Source organism: Cetorhinus maximus, chromosome 15 (genome assembly GCF_964194155.1).
Source record: "Cetorhinus maximus chromosome 15, sCetMax3.hap1.1, whole genome shotgun sequence".
Lineage (NCBI taxonomy): Eukaryota > Metazoa > Chordata > Chondrichthyes > Lamniformes > Cetorhinidae > Cetorhinus > Cetorhinus maximus.
The window spans coordinates 89,320,519-89,335,526 of NC_135893.1; the positions used below are offsets into that span (position 1 = coordinate 89,320,519).

General features: G+C 43.6%; 1 protein-coding gene across 1 annotated transcript in view; it reads right to left on the reverse strand.

The window, feature by feature from the left end:
• pkd1a (polycystic kidney disease 1a) overlaps positions 1-15,008 on the reverse strand; it is a 174,353-nt gene that overhangs the window by 117,498 nt on the left and 41,847 nt on the right. The window contains exon 2 of the mRNA XM_078558920.1: positions 1,075-1,146. Coding sequence (XP_078415046.1) covers positions 1,075-1,146 — 72 coding nt within the window. The remainder of the gene's footprint in view (positions 1-1,074; positions 1,147-15,008) is intronic.

A 15,008-nucleotide genomic window follows, 5' to 3' on the forward strand; every position in this document is an offset into this window, starting at 1 on the left:
GGAGCTTCTCCCATTCTGCCAGAAGTTCAGCAGACGCCCTGGTTACATGTGGAGATCATGTTTCTGCTAAAGTCACGGCCACAGAGGAGAAGATCCCCCAAGGTTCATGCCCTTGCGTTTCTGCCTCCAGTCATGGAAACATTGCAAAGAAACGAGGTGGCTGCCCCAGAACAGAATAACAACTTCCATTTATATCATGCCTTTAACATAGTAAAACATCCCTAGATGCTTCACAGGAGAGGAACTGGGGAGCTAAATGGCACCAAGCCACATAAGGAGATACTAGTACTAGTGGTCAAAAGCTTGGTCAAAGAGATAGGTTTTAAGGAGTGTCGGAAAGGATGAAATAGAGGTGGAGAGGTTTAGGGAGGGAATTTCAGAGCTTATGGTCAACGGCGGAGTGAAGGAGGTCAACAAGGTGCAACAGCCCAAAATTGGAGGAACCCAAAGATCTTGAAGGATTGTTAGGCTGAAGGAGGTAACAGAGAGTGGGGGTATAGGGATTGATGAAGAGCGGGGTCATGCAGGGATTTGAACACAAGAATGCAGATTCTACATTTGAGGGATTGCTGGATTGGATGACAATGCAGACCAGGAAGCACATTGTGCGAGTTAGGATATGGGCAGCAGGGTCTTGAATAAGCTCAAGTTTGTGGATGGTGGAAGGTAGGAGGCTGGGCAGGAGAGCATTGGAATAGTCAAGCTTAGAGGTAACCGAGGCACATATGGAATGTTTTTGTTAATTAGATCTGAGTAAGAGCCTATTTCTGAAAATTCCAAGGTTAGGGCCTGGACTGTTTGTTTTACCCTATGATAAGAGTTTAAATATTTGCATTTGTGAGAACACTGTATTAAGCTGTACATAAACCAAAGCCACAAAGGTGAATGGACCCAATTCTGATCACCATAGGATACATGCACTCTGACCCCTGTACTGAGCTCAAAGGATTCTGGGTGAAGTTGCAACCGTTCTGTGGATCATGCAAGGTATTAAACTACTCTGCTGAGCAAAACCATGATTTGTTTTATTACCGATGAACTACAATAAAATCCATGAATAAATAGTTCACTTACAACTTCTCCAGGGAAGTCAGATTGTCCAAAAGATTATCATCTAACGAGAAAATGCCATTGTATGAAAGATCCCTGAAAGAGAACAAATAGAACTTAAAATTTAATGCTGTTCACCCGTCACTCCTGTGCTCGTTGACTTACATTGGCTCCCAATTAAACAATATTGAAATTCTCACCCTTATTTTCAAGTTCTTCCATGGCCTCATCCCTCCCTGTAACCCCCTCAAGCCCTACAATTCTCTGAGATATCTGCGCCCTTCTAATTCTGGCCTCTTGAGCATCCATATTTTATTGCTCCAACATTTTGACCATGCTTTCAGCTGCCTAAGCCCCTAAGCTCTGGAATTCCCTCCCTATACCTCCCTGCCTTGCTACCTTGCTTTCCTCCTCCAAGACACTTCTTACTATCCACTTACCAAGCTTTTGGTCATCTGATTTAATGCCTCATGTGGCCCAGTGTCATATTTTGTTTTATAATGCCTCTGGTAAAGTGCCTTGGAATGTTTTATCTCACTAAAAGCACTTTATAAATACAAACATAAATATAAGTTGGTGTTGTAAAATTTACATGCGCTCCAGCTATCAAAAACCAAGATGATTCTGAAACTTAATTTTTGTGGATAAAACTTTGCATACACTTTGGGGGAAATTTTAATCGAACCCACTCATCAGAAAACTGATGGAATTGGTTTAATGTTAGCTTCACACACCGCCCCCTTCACTCTCTGTTGAAGTCATTGGAGAGTGATATTGGACAGGATGTAAAACCAGTGTTCCACCCAGTCCCAGGGTATTCCTGCTCAGAAAAATTTGGTTAAAGTTACTCCCTGTGTAATTGTTTAACGTCAGATATTGGCTCCCTGATAGCTCCACATGTTTGTCGGGTGTGTAACAGAGCCATTCAACCATAAAGGTCCCAACCTCAGTCCCCAGGCTGTGCTGAGGTAACGCACTTCAAACAGGGAGGGATAATAAAGACACATAACCAGCCTTGGCATACTTCAATTAGGATGGGAGGAAATCAGCCAGGGTTCCTGCTGCTGAGTGGTTATCTCAAAGCCCTCCCCTATTGGAAATGCTGATTTGTGGATGTTGGGTAAAGAAGGAAAGGCAACCCCAGGGTGTCCCAAAGCGCTTTACAGCAAATTAAGTATTTTTAAAATTTATTCACAGTGTGTGGGTGCTGCTGGCAAAACCAACATTTATTGCCCATCTCTAATTGCTCTTGAAAAGGTGGTGGTGATCTGCCTTCTTGACAACTGAGGAGCTTGCTAGAGGGCATTTAAGAGACAACCACATTGCTGTGGGTCTGGAGTCACTATAGGCTAGATCAGGTAAGGACAGCAGATTTCCTTCCCTAAAGGACATTAATGAACTTGACAGCTTTTTACCATAGCTAGATAGCCGCAATTACTGATACAGGCCTTTTAATTCCAGATTTATTCAGTTAAATGAATTTAAATTCCCCAGCTGCTATGGTGGGATTTGAACTCAAGTCTCCTGATCATTAGCCCACGCTTCTGCGTTACCAGTCTCATGGCACGACACCATGCCATTTTTACACCTCTGGCATGGAATCCCTGATGTAATGCAGGAAAGGTGGTAGCTAAGCTGTGGACAGCAAAAGCCCACTAACAGAAGTGAGATAATGACCAAATCATCTATATTTTAGTGGAGGTTGAGGAATAAATATTGGCCGACAGGCTGGGGAGGACTCGCCTGGTCTCCTTTGAAATGCTGCCATGGAACCTGAGAGGGCAGACATTTGGTTTAACATCTCATCCGAAAGGCAGTACCTCCAACAGTGCAGCACTCCCTAGGTACTGGACTGGAGTGTCAACCTAGGTTTTTGTGCTCAAGTCTCTGGAGGTAGGGAAAAGGTTAAATGCAATCTGCTAAAGCAGGTTTGAAACGCTGCTTGCGTTTGTTGTCGTAACAGTACTGGATCTGATTTCCTACTTTGTGGTAAATCTATTGACGCCTCTGTAGCCACAAGCTGCGTGTGCATATAAGAGACTAATTGAGTAACCCAAACTGACTAAATGATAAGTGTTCTTTCACCCATTGACCAGCAACATAGCTCTAAGCCATGGAACTTGGCACAAAGAGAAAAGAAATTTTACACAAGTTTGTTCTATTCAGTAGATGATGAATTACAGTTTTCATGGCCATGCTGCCCCCAACATCCTTCCTATGAAACAACTGCAGCAAGTTTGGCAGGGGGCTTCTCAACTTTTGCCCTTGCTGCCCCTGTTTAAACATATGACACAAGCCAAGCACAGGTTTTCAATTGCGGGCATATCAGATGCACCAAACCTTACCGTGAGTGGTACGTATGTGGCTCAGAAGGCAGCAACCTTGTCTCCAACTCATTCGGCTATAAGTTCATATCCCACTCTGGAGACTTGAGTGCAAAATCTAGGCTGGCACTATTATCATACTGAGTGCCACGCTGGCAGCAGGTGAGGCACTAAACCTGCTCGCTCAGGTGGATATAAAAGATCCCATGGCATTATTTCAAAGAAGAGCAGGGGAGTTCTCACTGGTGTCTTGGCCAACATTCATTCTTAAAAAATCAACATTAAATTAAAAAAAAGGTTATCTGGTCGTTTATCGCATTGCTGTTCGTGGGACCTTGTTGCACACAAATACGCTGCCGTGCTTTCTACATTACAACAGTGAAGAGCAATAGTGATCAGGAATTACACCCACTTCCATGGACGGTCAGTGCTCCTGCAGAAGACATTGAGCAATGATATCAGTGCATAAACAACTGTCTACATTAGAAAGGTTGTGACAGTAGGAGGAGTTGGATAAAAGTGGGCCATCTTGATAGCTCTATCGGTAGACAGCCTCCCATTATGGTGACCCAGGTTTGAATCTGAACATTGTCTGCCATTTTAAATTATTATATTAAACCGACAAGATTCTGCAGGTTCCTAGGCTGGTTATTACACGGAGGGAGGGGGAGGGGGTCTCTTTACAGGAGAGCAGTCACCTTGGGTAGATTTTTTTTAAAATCAGTCGAGGAACCTATATTATTCTAAGCGTGCGTATTTCCGCTGGTGATTGCTGGGCACTAGCTATGCAGTGCTCAGGCCTAACCAGCCCACTCTCCTGGCTACAGGAAGATTGTACACAAGTGTGAAGGCAATGGAGGTGACCACTGAAAGAAGTGATCTCATGTTTGCTCAAGCTGATATAGCCAGCCCCACTGCATGCAAACTGAGGCCTTGCGATTTTTTTGATGCAACTGGTGAAATCTCGGGCACAATGTTTGACCACTTTACTTTTTCAATGAGCTGCCATACAAATGACCACGTGGGCATACTGCTCTTTGCCCTCCCCCCCCACCCCCATTTACATTTTCTGATTATTTTAAAGAATAAAACAGCAATCTCAAAATCCATACTAAAGTTAAACACTGAACACAGTTAAACATGGATAAAGCTAAAAATCCAGTCTCAGACCTTATGCCCAATCTAGGCTACTGTTGCTCCATTATCCCTTGCAGTATAAGTCACACCCAACTATCAACATAACAATCAAAGACTGTTTTATACATCAGCTCTATCCATGCAGGGTTTGAATTAATGAGTCCCCCATTTCTTTATTTAAGCAGATATTTCACTGTGAATATATTAAGATGACATGCATGTTTCAGTTGTCATATTTGAACAAGTTGGGAAACAATCAAACATAATACACCCACAACCCACATTTTAGACATTTGGGCTATTTATGTGTGGTATCATGGAGGGAGCCTTGCTTTGTTCCTTGCCTGACATGCACCATTTTGGGAATATATGGGTTAAGAACTTTTATTTCATACATTACTGCCCGGCATTAAGGATGAAGACACTGTTGACTTACAATCAAATCCAACCAAGTCTGAAATAGGAAAATTATTCAGTTCACTGATCTGCAGATTTGGCACTGTCCTGAAGTGTTTGGAATAAAGCAAAAGCTAGGCCTGAATCTAGCAAAACCTGTCTACCAAAACAGCTGAATTCATATCCGTTTTTATACCAGGCCAGGATTTATATCTAACCCTAGAATGGCCCAATAAAAAGATCATGCAGGATCAAACGTGTGTTTAACTGACTTCCACTCCAGATGATTTATCTTAACCAGTGACACCTCAGCCAGTTTGTCTAGTCAGTAGCTGATCAAGAAAGTTATAAAGCATTGTAGCATCTCTCTCCAACATCTCAAAGTGCACTGGCTGATGTGTAAGCAACTTTAGCAGCCATTTTGTGCACAGGGAGGTCCCACAAATAGCAGAGACGATGGACGGCCAGTTGGCCAGGACATTCAAATTCTATGCAATAGCACCAGGCAAAGAGGTCCTCTGTCTGACACCTCCACCCACATTCAACAATGCAACATATTCTGTAAATAATTTTGATTAAAAACGGGATTTTTGAATTACTGCACATTCAGTTTTTGACAAAAAAAAGCTAATTCTAAAAATCTTGATGCATTTGTTTCACATGAACATAACCACAGTTGTAAAACTTTTTTACTTTTGCTTCTTGTGTATTCATTTCCTGACCCTCTCCATTCTGGCTGTTGCTGTGAGAATTGTGGGCTTGGGATGGTAACAAGTTTAGGGCCCACTTCTCCTTCACTGAGACCTAATGTTGATGGATGGAGACACAGAGAGAGAGAGAGAGAGAGAACCTACTCAGGGTCTTGCTTCTGTAGCATCTCACTTGCTTGTGTACTGGTCTACAGAGAAAACAGCTGCTTGAACACACAAAGGATTAGTTGGCTTGTCACATGACCCTCTCTCTCTCTCTAACTGCCCCGTGTCCCAAATAGGGTCATGGCTAGTGGCATCCAGTTGTTTGGTTTACGTGATTAGATTATGTCTGAGCACATTTCTTTCATAGCCAGAGTCCCATTGTCCAAATGACTATGTCTAATGGTTTATCCCCACCCAGTAGAGTACTAGGTGATTGGAGAGAAGCTTTGTTAATGGGGTAGGAGATGGCCCCCATTCACACTCCTTCAAGGTAATTGTTCCTGAGGCTTTGCAGGCACGTTGTCTCCATTTCAGTGGCTATGGAATGTAGAAAGTAAGGTGATGCAAATGTTCGTCCGTCTTTGACTATGATTTCAAGTCATTGGAATGTGTCTTTAGTTTTATTTCAAAACTCAATTAGTGGTTTCCAGCTAGTAAATTCATAAAGTAGGTTCTTTATTAAGAATGGCTTCATAACAGGGGCTCTTGGCAGCTCTCCAGCTGGTCGGCAAGACCCCCATCGCCTGGATTAAATTCCACCCATGCTCAGGTATTAGACAATAATATGGTATTTCGGGCAGTACTGAAAGGACAACAATAGCAATTCATGCACCAAATGGCTTGACCTTAAATCACCATCTTCCTTGGGGGAGCATTGGCAGTGCGTGTCAGCAGTAAGCTAAAACCATGAAAGAGATCACAGCCAAATCCAATTCTATCCACACAACTGCACTTTCCTGCAAGATTCACTGAAAGGTTGGCACAAGTGGGAATTCTGACCGTTTCCCTTTCACTTGCTTTTTGGGTTTTTTTCCCCCCCGAAGACAAACTAATATTAACTTGGAGCATGTCCTAGTAGGATCATTTGATCCATTTAATCACCATTGGTGCTATGAATGAACTCCAAATTATTGTTTAAACTTTGTGCGGTACAAAGAGTAGATTCTGGCTCATCTAATTCCAGCCTCTTGCCTATTCTCAATTTTCATCGCTCCACCATTGGTGGTCGTGCCTACAGCTACCTCAGCTCTTGGCTTCCCTCCCGAAACTTCTCTCTCCTCCTTTGACATGCTCTGTAAAGTGCCCCTCTTTGACCAAACTTATAGCAACTGTCCTCATATTTCTTCATGTGGCCCAGTGTCATATCTTGCCTGCTAACACTCCTGTGAAGCACCTCGGGGTGATTTTTGCTGCTTGAAAGGGCTATACAAATGCAAGTTGTTGCTGCTGTAAAATTGGTGCGTCGGTCTGACCCAGTCCAGACGAGCCCATTCCCAACATCTGGCACCCGTTCCCAACATTTGTGACTCGGTATCAGACTTTACAAATATTTACTTGAAAGAGAACCGATTGTGTTGTGTGTTTGCTTTAGTGCAGCGCTGGAACAGATGCCTTTTGTATCTCTTTCAAGCTTGTCAAGTTGCCTGGTTACAAAGTAAATGTCCTGGCTCCGGCTTAACCAACCTCATTGTTTTTTTTGACATCCGACGGGTTTGTACCAGAGCAAGATTGCAGTTTGTGAATGACCAGTGGGTGTTTATTGATAAGATTGTCCATCAATCATCAATCATTTAAAATAAAATCACCTCTTCTTTCATTGCCACAGTTGCACCTGTAATTCTCTCATGTCCCTTTCTCAGCCCTGGAGGGTTGAGGCTAATTACAGGACTCTACCTCTAATCCAACTGTAAAAAAAAGCCAGAATAGACATGTCCACTCTGGCTCAGTGGGTAGCACTCTCACCTTGCTCTCAGACCTGTGGGTTCAAATCCAGAAGCTTGATCATCTAATCTAGGGTGATATGCACCATTCTGAGGGAGTGCTACACTGACTAAATTGTAGTCTTATGTTAAACTGAGGACCACCCTCAGAGGTGGATGTAAAAATCCTGTTACTCTATTTTGTAGAAGAGCAAGGCCAATATTTATTCCTCAATCAACATCACAAAGGAGGCATTATTTGGTCGTTTTCTCATTGCTTTTTTGTGGGAGCTTGCTGTACAAAGATTGGCTGTGGTGTCTCCCTACATTACAACATTGATCACACTTCATTGGCTGTAAAGTACCTTGGGATGTCCTGAGGTCATGAAAGGCACTGGGCAAATGTGGGGATATGGTGGTTGTAGTGGCAAGGTCACTGGACTTGTAATCCAGAGGCCCAGGCTAATGCTTTGGACATACGTTTTCAGATTCTGGCAGCCAGTGGCATTTTAATTCAATTAATTAAACTTGGAATTGAAAGCTAGTCTCAGTAATAGTAACCATGAAACTATCATCAATTGTTGTAAAAACCCATCTGTTCACTCATGCCCTTTAGGGAAGGAAATCTGCCATCCTTACATGGTCGGGCCTACGTGTAACTCCAGACCCACAGCAATGTGCTGGATTCTTACCCAACTGCCCACTGAAATGGCCTAGTAAGCCACCCAGTTCAATGGCAATTAGTGATGGGCACTAAATGCTGGCCTGGCCAATGATGCAAAATTCCCCAAAAAATAAAAATGACGTATTTTTTTCTTATTTTCACATCATTGGTGCAAAGGTGGTGCTGTTACCATCAATACTAACAATGTCCAAGGGTACATGGAAAAGGCAAGGAGAGTGGCACTAAGTCATGATGCTCATTTAGAGAGCTGGTGTAGACACGATGGGCCGAATGGCCTCCTCCGGCGCCATAAGAATTCTGTGATTCTGTAGTAAAACAGAGATACGAAACAATGCAGGATCAGGAACGGGCAGGGCTTAAGAAAGACAAGGAGATGCATTACCACTCTCCATAAGAGATTGCCACGTACATGTTATGTGACCGTGATTTTGTGGCTCAGTCCTAATGCAAACGATACCTATTTCGATGCTCGGTGTGCAAACAAAAGGAGATTTCGCCAGGTTCTTTGAACTGCGGTAACACACTTGTGACCCTTCTGCTACCAGTCCATGCTCTGCTAATCCCTCCTACTGCTGTTATGATACTCAAATGCCAATCGGTGTTGACATATCTAATTCTTCCTTGAAATAAAGTAGCTGAAAAATACTTCCCCAGTTCCAGCTGTGCTGCATTACCACATCTGGTACAAAGCTTACAAACTGGCCTCCATCAGCAAACACCTGCAACAATATCCCAGACCACGAATTGCCCCCAGAGGGGGCATTGCACAGGGTCTGCGCTGTTGAACCCCCGGCGCCTTTTATGTCCAGGCTGACTGCTGAACTTTTATGAATATTAATGTCTGCTTCATGCTCAGGGTATAAATTATAGTGTGCTCTTTTTATCGAAAGTGGGAGCCAATAGGTGAGGCACTGACAGTGAAGTCACAGAAAAAAACGAGGAACAGCGTCGGCCAAAAATTAGCTCATTTTTATTAAATCCATTTCCATTGTGTTTCATCCAAAGTTTTTGAAAGTGGAAGGGAAAATGGGACAAATGGCCAAGAGTTAAACCTTCCCCATATTATATATACAGAATGTCATTTATGAAATACAGCCAGAGGTTTAATGGTAATGTGCTTAGTTCTTTTTCAATTACTGCATGTAAGAAAGTTCATCCTATCCTCTTTTTCCAATCATCTACACAACATTTCATTTTTATGGTGCCCCAGCTGCCTTTGCCTGTATTATATTTCTTCTGTGCTGCTAACTGCCTGTTAAAAACGGTACAAAGATTGTCCATTGGTGTTAGCCGTGGTTCAGTGGATTGCACTTTCACCTCGAATCAAAAGATTGTGAGTTCAAGTTCTGCTCTAGAGACTTGAGCCGAAAGCCAGCTAACCCCCCCAACCCCCACACCGTGCCCATACCAGCCCCACCCCCCCCAGACCCATTTCAGAACTGAGGGGGTGTTGCACTGGCGGAGGTGTTGTCTTCTGAATGAGATGTTAAACTGAGGCCCTGTGTTCAGGTGGATGTCAAAGATCCAATAGCGTATTTGAGGGAGAGCAGGGAAGTTCTCCCTGGTGACCTGGTCTACATGTATCCCTCAACTAATGCTACTAAAAAAAAACTATTATCTGGTCATTGTCACATTGCTGTACTTAGGACCTTGCTGCATGCAAATTGGCTGCTACATATTTTACATTACAACAGTGACCGCACTTCAAAATATCTCATTGGTTGCAAAACGCTTTGGTATTGCCTGTAGTAGAGAAAGGTGCTATATAAATGTAAGTCTTTCTTTCTATTTCCAAATGCCTTCAAAACGTGTTTCAATTTATTTTCTTGTTCATTTAGCCTCTTGTGCATCACCCTATTTACAGCTATGCCTTGTGCTGCCTGGGCCCTAAGCTCTGCAATTCCCCTCCTAAACCTCTCCACCTCTCTCTCCTCCGTTACGACTCCCCTTAAAATCTACCTCCTCCTTGGCCAAGCTTTTGGTCATTTGTCCATTATCTCCTTATGTGGCACGGTGTCAAATTCTGACTGATTACCCTCCTGTGAAACATCCTGGGAATGTTTCGCTATGTTAAAGGTGTTATATGAATGCAGACTACTGTGGTAGACAAGAATGCCTCAGAGCTGCACATTCTCTTTTACTGGTACAGTGTGTGTGTAATGGGTAAGGTTACATCTCTAAACAGGAGTGCAGCACTAGATAGAGGGCTCCTTCCCCAACTCAACCTTATCTCAAACAGTTAATCCTTTTCTTTCAGCTCTGGACACAGACCATTAATCAGTGCCATGTATATAGGCTTTGCAGATGTCACGGGAGGTTAGAGAAATATGTTCCTGCTGGTCGACCATCGATGACCTTTAATAGTGAATACATCAGTTTACGATGGCTGCACTGCTGTGCTGTTTTCCATTGTTGTTGTGGCAATAAATCTCTAGGTGGTAACTTTGTGCAATCAGCTGGGTAATGAAACTGGTAGACGGGGATGATCCAACACTCCATATACATTCATTCCTGCTTTTCTGATGCCACAGGAAAACAAGGAAGTGCTCAGTCAATTATGTTCATAACCACCCAGAAATTGGACTTTGACTGTTATCACAAACCTTTGTGGCATCTTTCATGGACCACAGCACTGTGAAACACTGGGGATGGAATGGTGTTTATTTCTCATTACTGCTCAGTGCTGTATGGGATTCTTCTTAAAACTGCAGTGATAAAGGATTAGGGATGAATTATAGTTGGTCGTACAGGGGTTTGAAACAAGTTAAGTGTTCAGTACGAGCAGCGCATTACTAATCCAACATGAAAGCAAAATACGGCGGACGCTGGAAATCTGAAATAAAAACAGAAAGTGCTGGAAAAACTCAGCAGGCCTGGCAGCGTCTGTGGAGAGAGAAACAGAGCTAACGGCCGGGATTCTCCATGCCCGCCGGCATCGGGTGTGTTCGGTGGCGTGAGCAGACCATATGGCACCATGGGTTTCATGGCAGCGTGAAACCAGTTTGAGATCGTCTGCTCAGCCCACCAATGGCGGGCCGCGTTTCCCGCCATTGGACGTCGAGAACCTCATTGTAATACATCTGCATATCATTATTAGGCCAGCCCGCCAGTATCGTCCTCCCACCCCCACTGGATCATCCGCTATGTCAGCAGGAAAGCACATCGGTGTGTTTCACAACTGTACATAAGCGATGTGCCCCTGGCGAGCTGCACATCGAGGTTTGTTTGCCTACCTGGCTTCAGGCAGCACTCGCGGTCATCAGTACCAGGCTTCGCAGGCAGCACCACATCACTTTTAGGGGGGCCCACCCCATGTCTCTACCTACCAGGCCAGCCATATGTGGGTGGCTTTTCAATGGCTACAGGGCGAGGGCTTGCTTGGGGAAGGGGGAGAAGTGACCTCAGGCAAGGGAAGAGGCTGCAAGATGAGGGCTATGTTGGGGAAGAAGGGTATCCCAGGGAGTGTGTGGGGGTACGTGTTGATCTGTGCAAGTGGCCTCAAGATGGTGAGGGCTGAGGAGGCAGTCTCCAGAGGAGATGAGGCCAGATGGACATGTGAGGGTGTGTGTGAGAGAGTGACTGGTGATGTCCCTTGAGCCAGCAGTCAGTGGTATGCCAGTGAATGTGTGATGGGCTTGTGAGTGTGTGAGTTTAGAGTGATGAGATGGTTGCCATATCCTGGCTGCACGGATGAGATCATTCATCCTCTATCTGCATTGGATGGCCAACCTCTTCTGTGCAACATTGGCACTGATCACCACTGCCACCACCTCCCAAGCCTGGTTGGTGATGTCGCTGCCCATCCTGTGGCCAGAATGGTGGTAGAGGACATCACAACAGGTTTCCATGGCATCCAAAAGGTATTCCAATGACGCGTCTTTAAACCTGGGGGCTGCAGTCTTTTTGCCTTTTGTGGACATCTTCCCAGCAGTAGTCCTGGGGCTGGATGCACTGAGATGTGTGTGCACGGCTGCACTTTAAAAATGGCGCCTGGCGTGATGAAGTGGCGAGGTGAAGGCATGGCGGGCAAATGAGAGCCCGCCAGCCATCGAAATAGCGTGTTTCCTGGGAATGTATAACTAAAGCAAAGGGTTTGGGGTGATACAGCGTGAAAATAAAACATCGTTTTACCCTCCTGCTACCGCACTTAGTGCAAATCTGGGACGATTCCGTCCAACATTTTGAGTCTGTATGACTCTTCTTCAGAGCTCTAATTAATTCACTATACTGTAAACAGAATACAGATTGGAAGATATGAAAATACTTGCAGGCTCTACAAACTCTCTATGAACGTTGCATTTCATTTCTGAACTGGTGTTGCCAGCTGTATATATGTATATATATGGGGAAAGCTGTATTACTTGAAATGAATTTGATGACTTGTGCCAGAGGTTTCCCCAGTTTAGTACTGCAGAAACCCTGTTCCAATGTTTGGGCAGGGAAGGATATGCATTCTCTTCCTCCCCTCCCCCAAACACATCTGTATGGAATTGTGTCATCCGCTATTACAGGAGTCTTCAACCTGAATCAAAATAATGGAGGACAGCATTTCATACGAAGGTGTGAATATCTATGTGGTAATATCCAAAAGTTAAAATTAAGGCCTAACTGTTCAAACTAAAGTTTCGTGGGTGTGATGGGTGTTGGTGGGCAAGTGTGAATGGCTGAAAAGGCTGGTGCTCTTTCCTCTAGAAAAGGGAAGGCTGAGGGCTAACCTAATAGAAGTTTTTAAAATTATGAATGGGCTTGATAGGGCAGATGTGTTGGAGACCAAAACTAAGGGCCATGCTTATAAGATAGTGACTAATCAATCAAATAGGCAATTTAGGGGAAACTTTCTTTACCCAGAGTGGAGTTAGAATGTGGAACTCGCTATAGCGTAGTTGGGGTGAACAGCATAGATGTATTAATGGGGAAACTAGATAAACACATGTTTATGTGGGAAAGGAATAGAAGGTTATGTTGATAGGGTTAGATGAAGGACAGTGGGAGGAAGGAGGCTTGTGTGCAGCATAAACACCAACACAGATCAGTTGAACCAAATGGTCTGATTCAATGCTGTAAATTCTATGTAATCCTTATCCTGTTCTGGTCTCCTGTGGGCAAGTTTTAACCTTATTTAACACATGCCATTAATAAATGCCAAACTGTATTGTGTATTTAGCAGCAAGCTGGCAATAAATATCATGAGTGTGAAATGTCTGCACAGTTATTGTGTGACATCACCCAGAAGAAAATCCAATTTGATATCTTCAATTGTGTTCCAAGTCAGATTCCACACCTTCTATCAGAAATAATTCTTACTTCTCTACAGTTCCAAAATCACACAGCTTCCCTTGTTGTTCATTTAGAATACAATTCATTTATATCCGATCTTAGATACATTCCCATCCATTCAAACCACTGATTGGCCATGCTTGTGATATCATGGTGTTAACAAGTACTCACTGGATTACAGAATCGTAGGATCATAGAATAGTACATTACCGAAGGAAGCCACTTAGCTCATGAATGTTCAAAGAGCAACCTAGTTAGTTCCTCTGCTCCACTCTTCCCCGATATCCCTACAATTTTTCTTCCTTCAAGTATTCATCCATTTTCTTTTGAAGGCTACTACTGAATCTATTTCAACCACCAATGCAGTGAATTCCAAATCCTAAACATTGTTACATAAAGAAGCTTTTCCTCATGTCATTGCTGGTTCTTTTGCCATTCATCTTAAACCTATGCCTACTGGTTATCAACCCTTCAACCATTGGAAACTGTTTCTCTTTACTTACTCTATCTAAACCCTTCACGATTGTAAACACCCCTATCTAATCTCCCCTTAGCCCTCTCTGCTCAAAGGAAAATAACCCCAACTTCTCCAGTGCATCCTCATCCCTGGAACCATTCTAGTAAATCTCTTCAGTACCCTGTCCAAAGCCCTCATGACTTCATAAAATGTGGTGCCCAGAATTGGAAACAGTGCAACTATCGATGCATCTGAAGCCCTAACTTCTGCATTCCACTCTCCTCTGGATTAGGTTTCCATTTAGTTTCTATATTAAAATGTGTTAGAGCCAAGTCTGCTGGAATAGATTGTTTCTGACCAGATTCTTCACTCACTGTCAAAACCAATTTCACCTTTGACCTTACTGTAACATTTAACGTTGACCTCTCTCTCAAGATCTTCCTGGACTTGTGATCGGAATTGAGAGTTGGCAGCAGTTCTACTGGGAAACTCTAATCCCTGCTATACCCAGGAGTCCACACCAAAGGTTTCATTCGACCTTTGCTCCTCCTCGATCAAGATTCATTTTGACATTTCCAGTGAGGCTGCAGCTTGGACTAATGCTGAAAGTACTGGCCTCGTTTTATCTGAAATTCATTCACTCGCAATATTAAGAAGAATAATGCAATCCTTATGGTGAGTGGCACACAATGGAAGTAGCAAAACATAATCCTATTGTGCTGGCAAAAGTGTCTTCAAACCAGGGCCATGGTACTGATGCTGATACTGAGTGTCTAATGATACTATAACCCTTACCATCAAAGAGACATAATTTCTTTAGGGAGTCTTTCAGTCAATTTTTTTATTTACCAGACACCCGATTTTGAGCACTCCCGGGTCAGGTACTGAAATCTTCTTTCAAATCCCTCCTTGACCTCACCCTTTCCTATCTCCATAACTTCCTTCAGCCCACAATCCTCCGAAATCGCTGTACTCATCCAATTCTGGCCTCTTGTGCATCACCGATTTTCATCACTCCACCATTGATGGCCATGACATCAGCTGCCAAGGCGCTGGCCTCTGTAATTC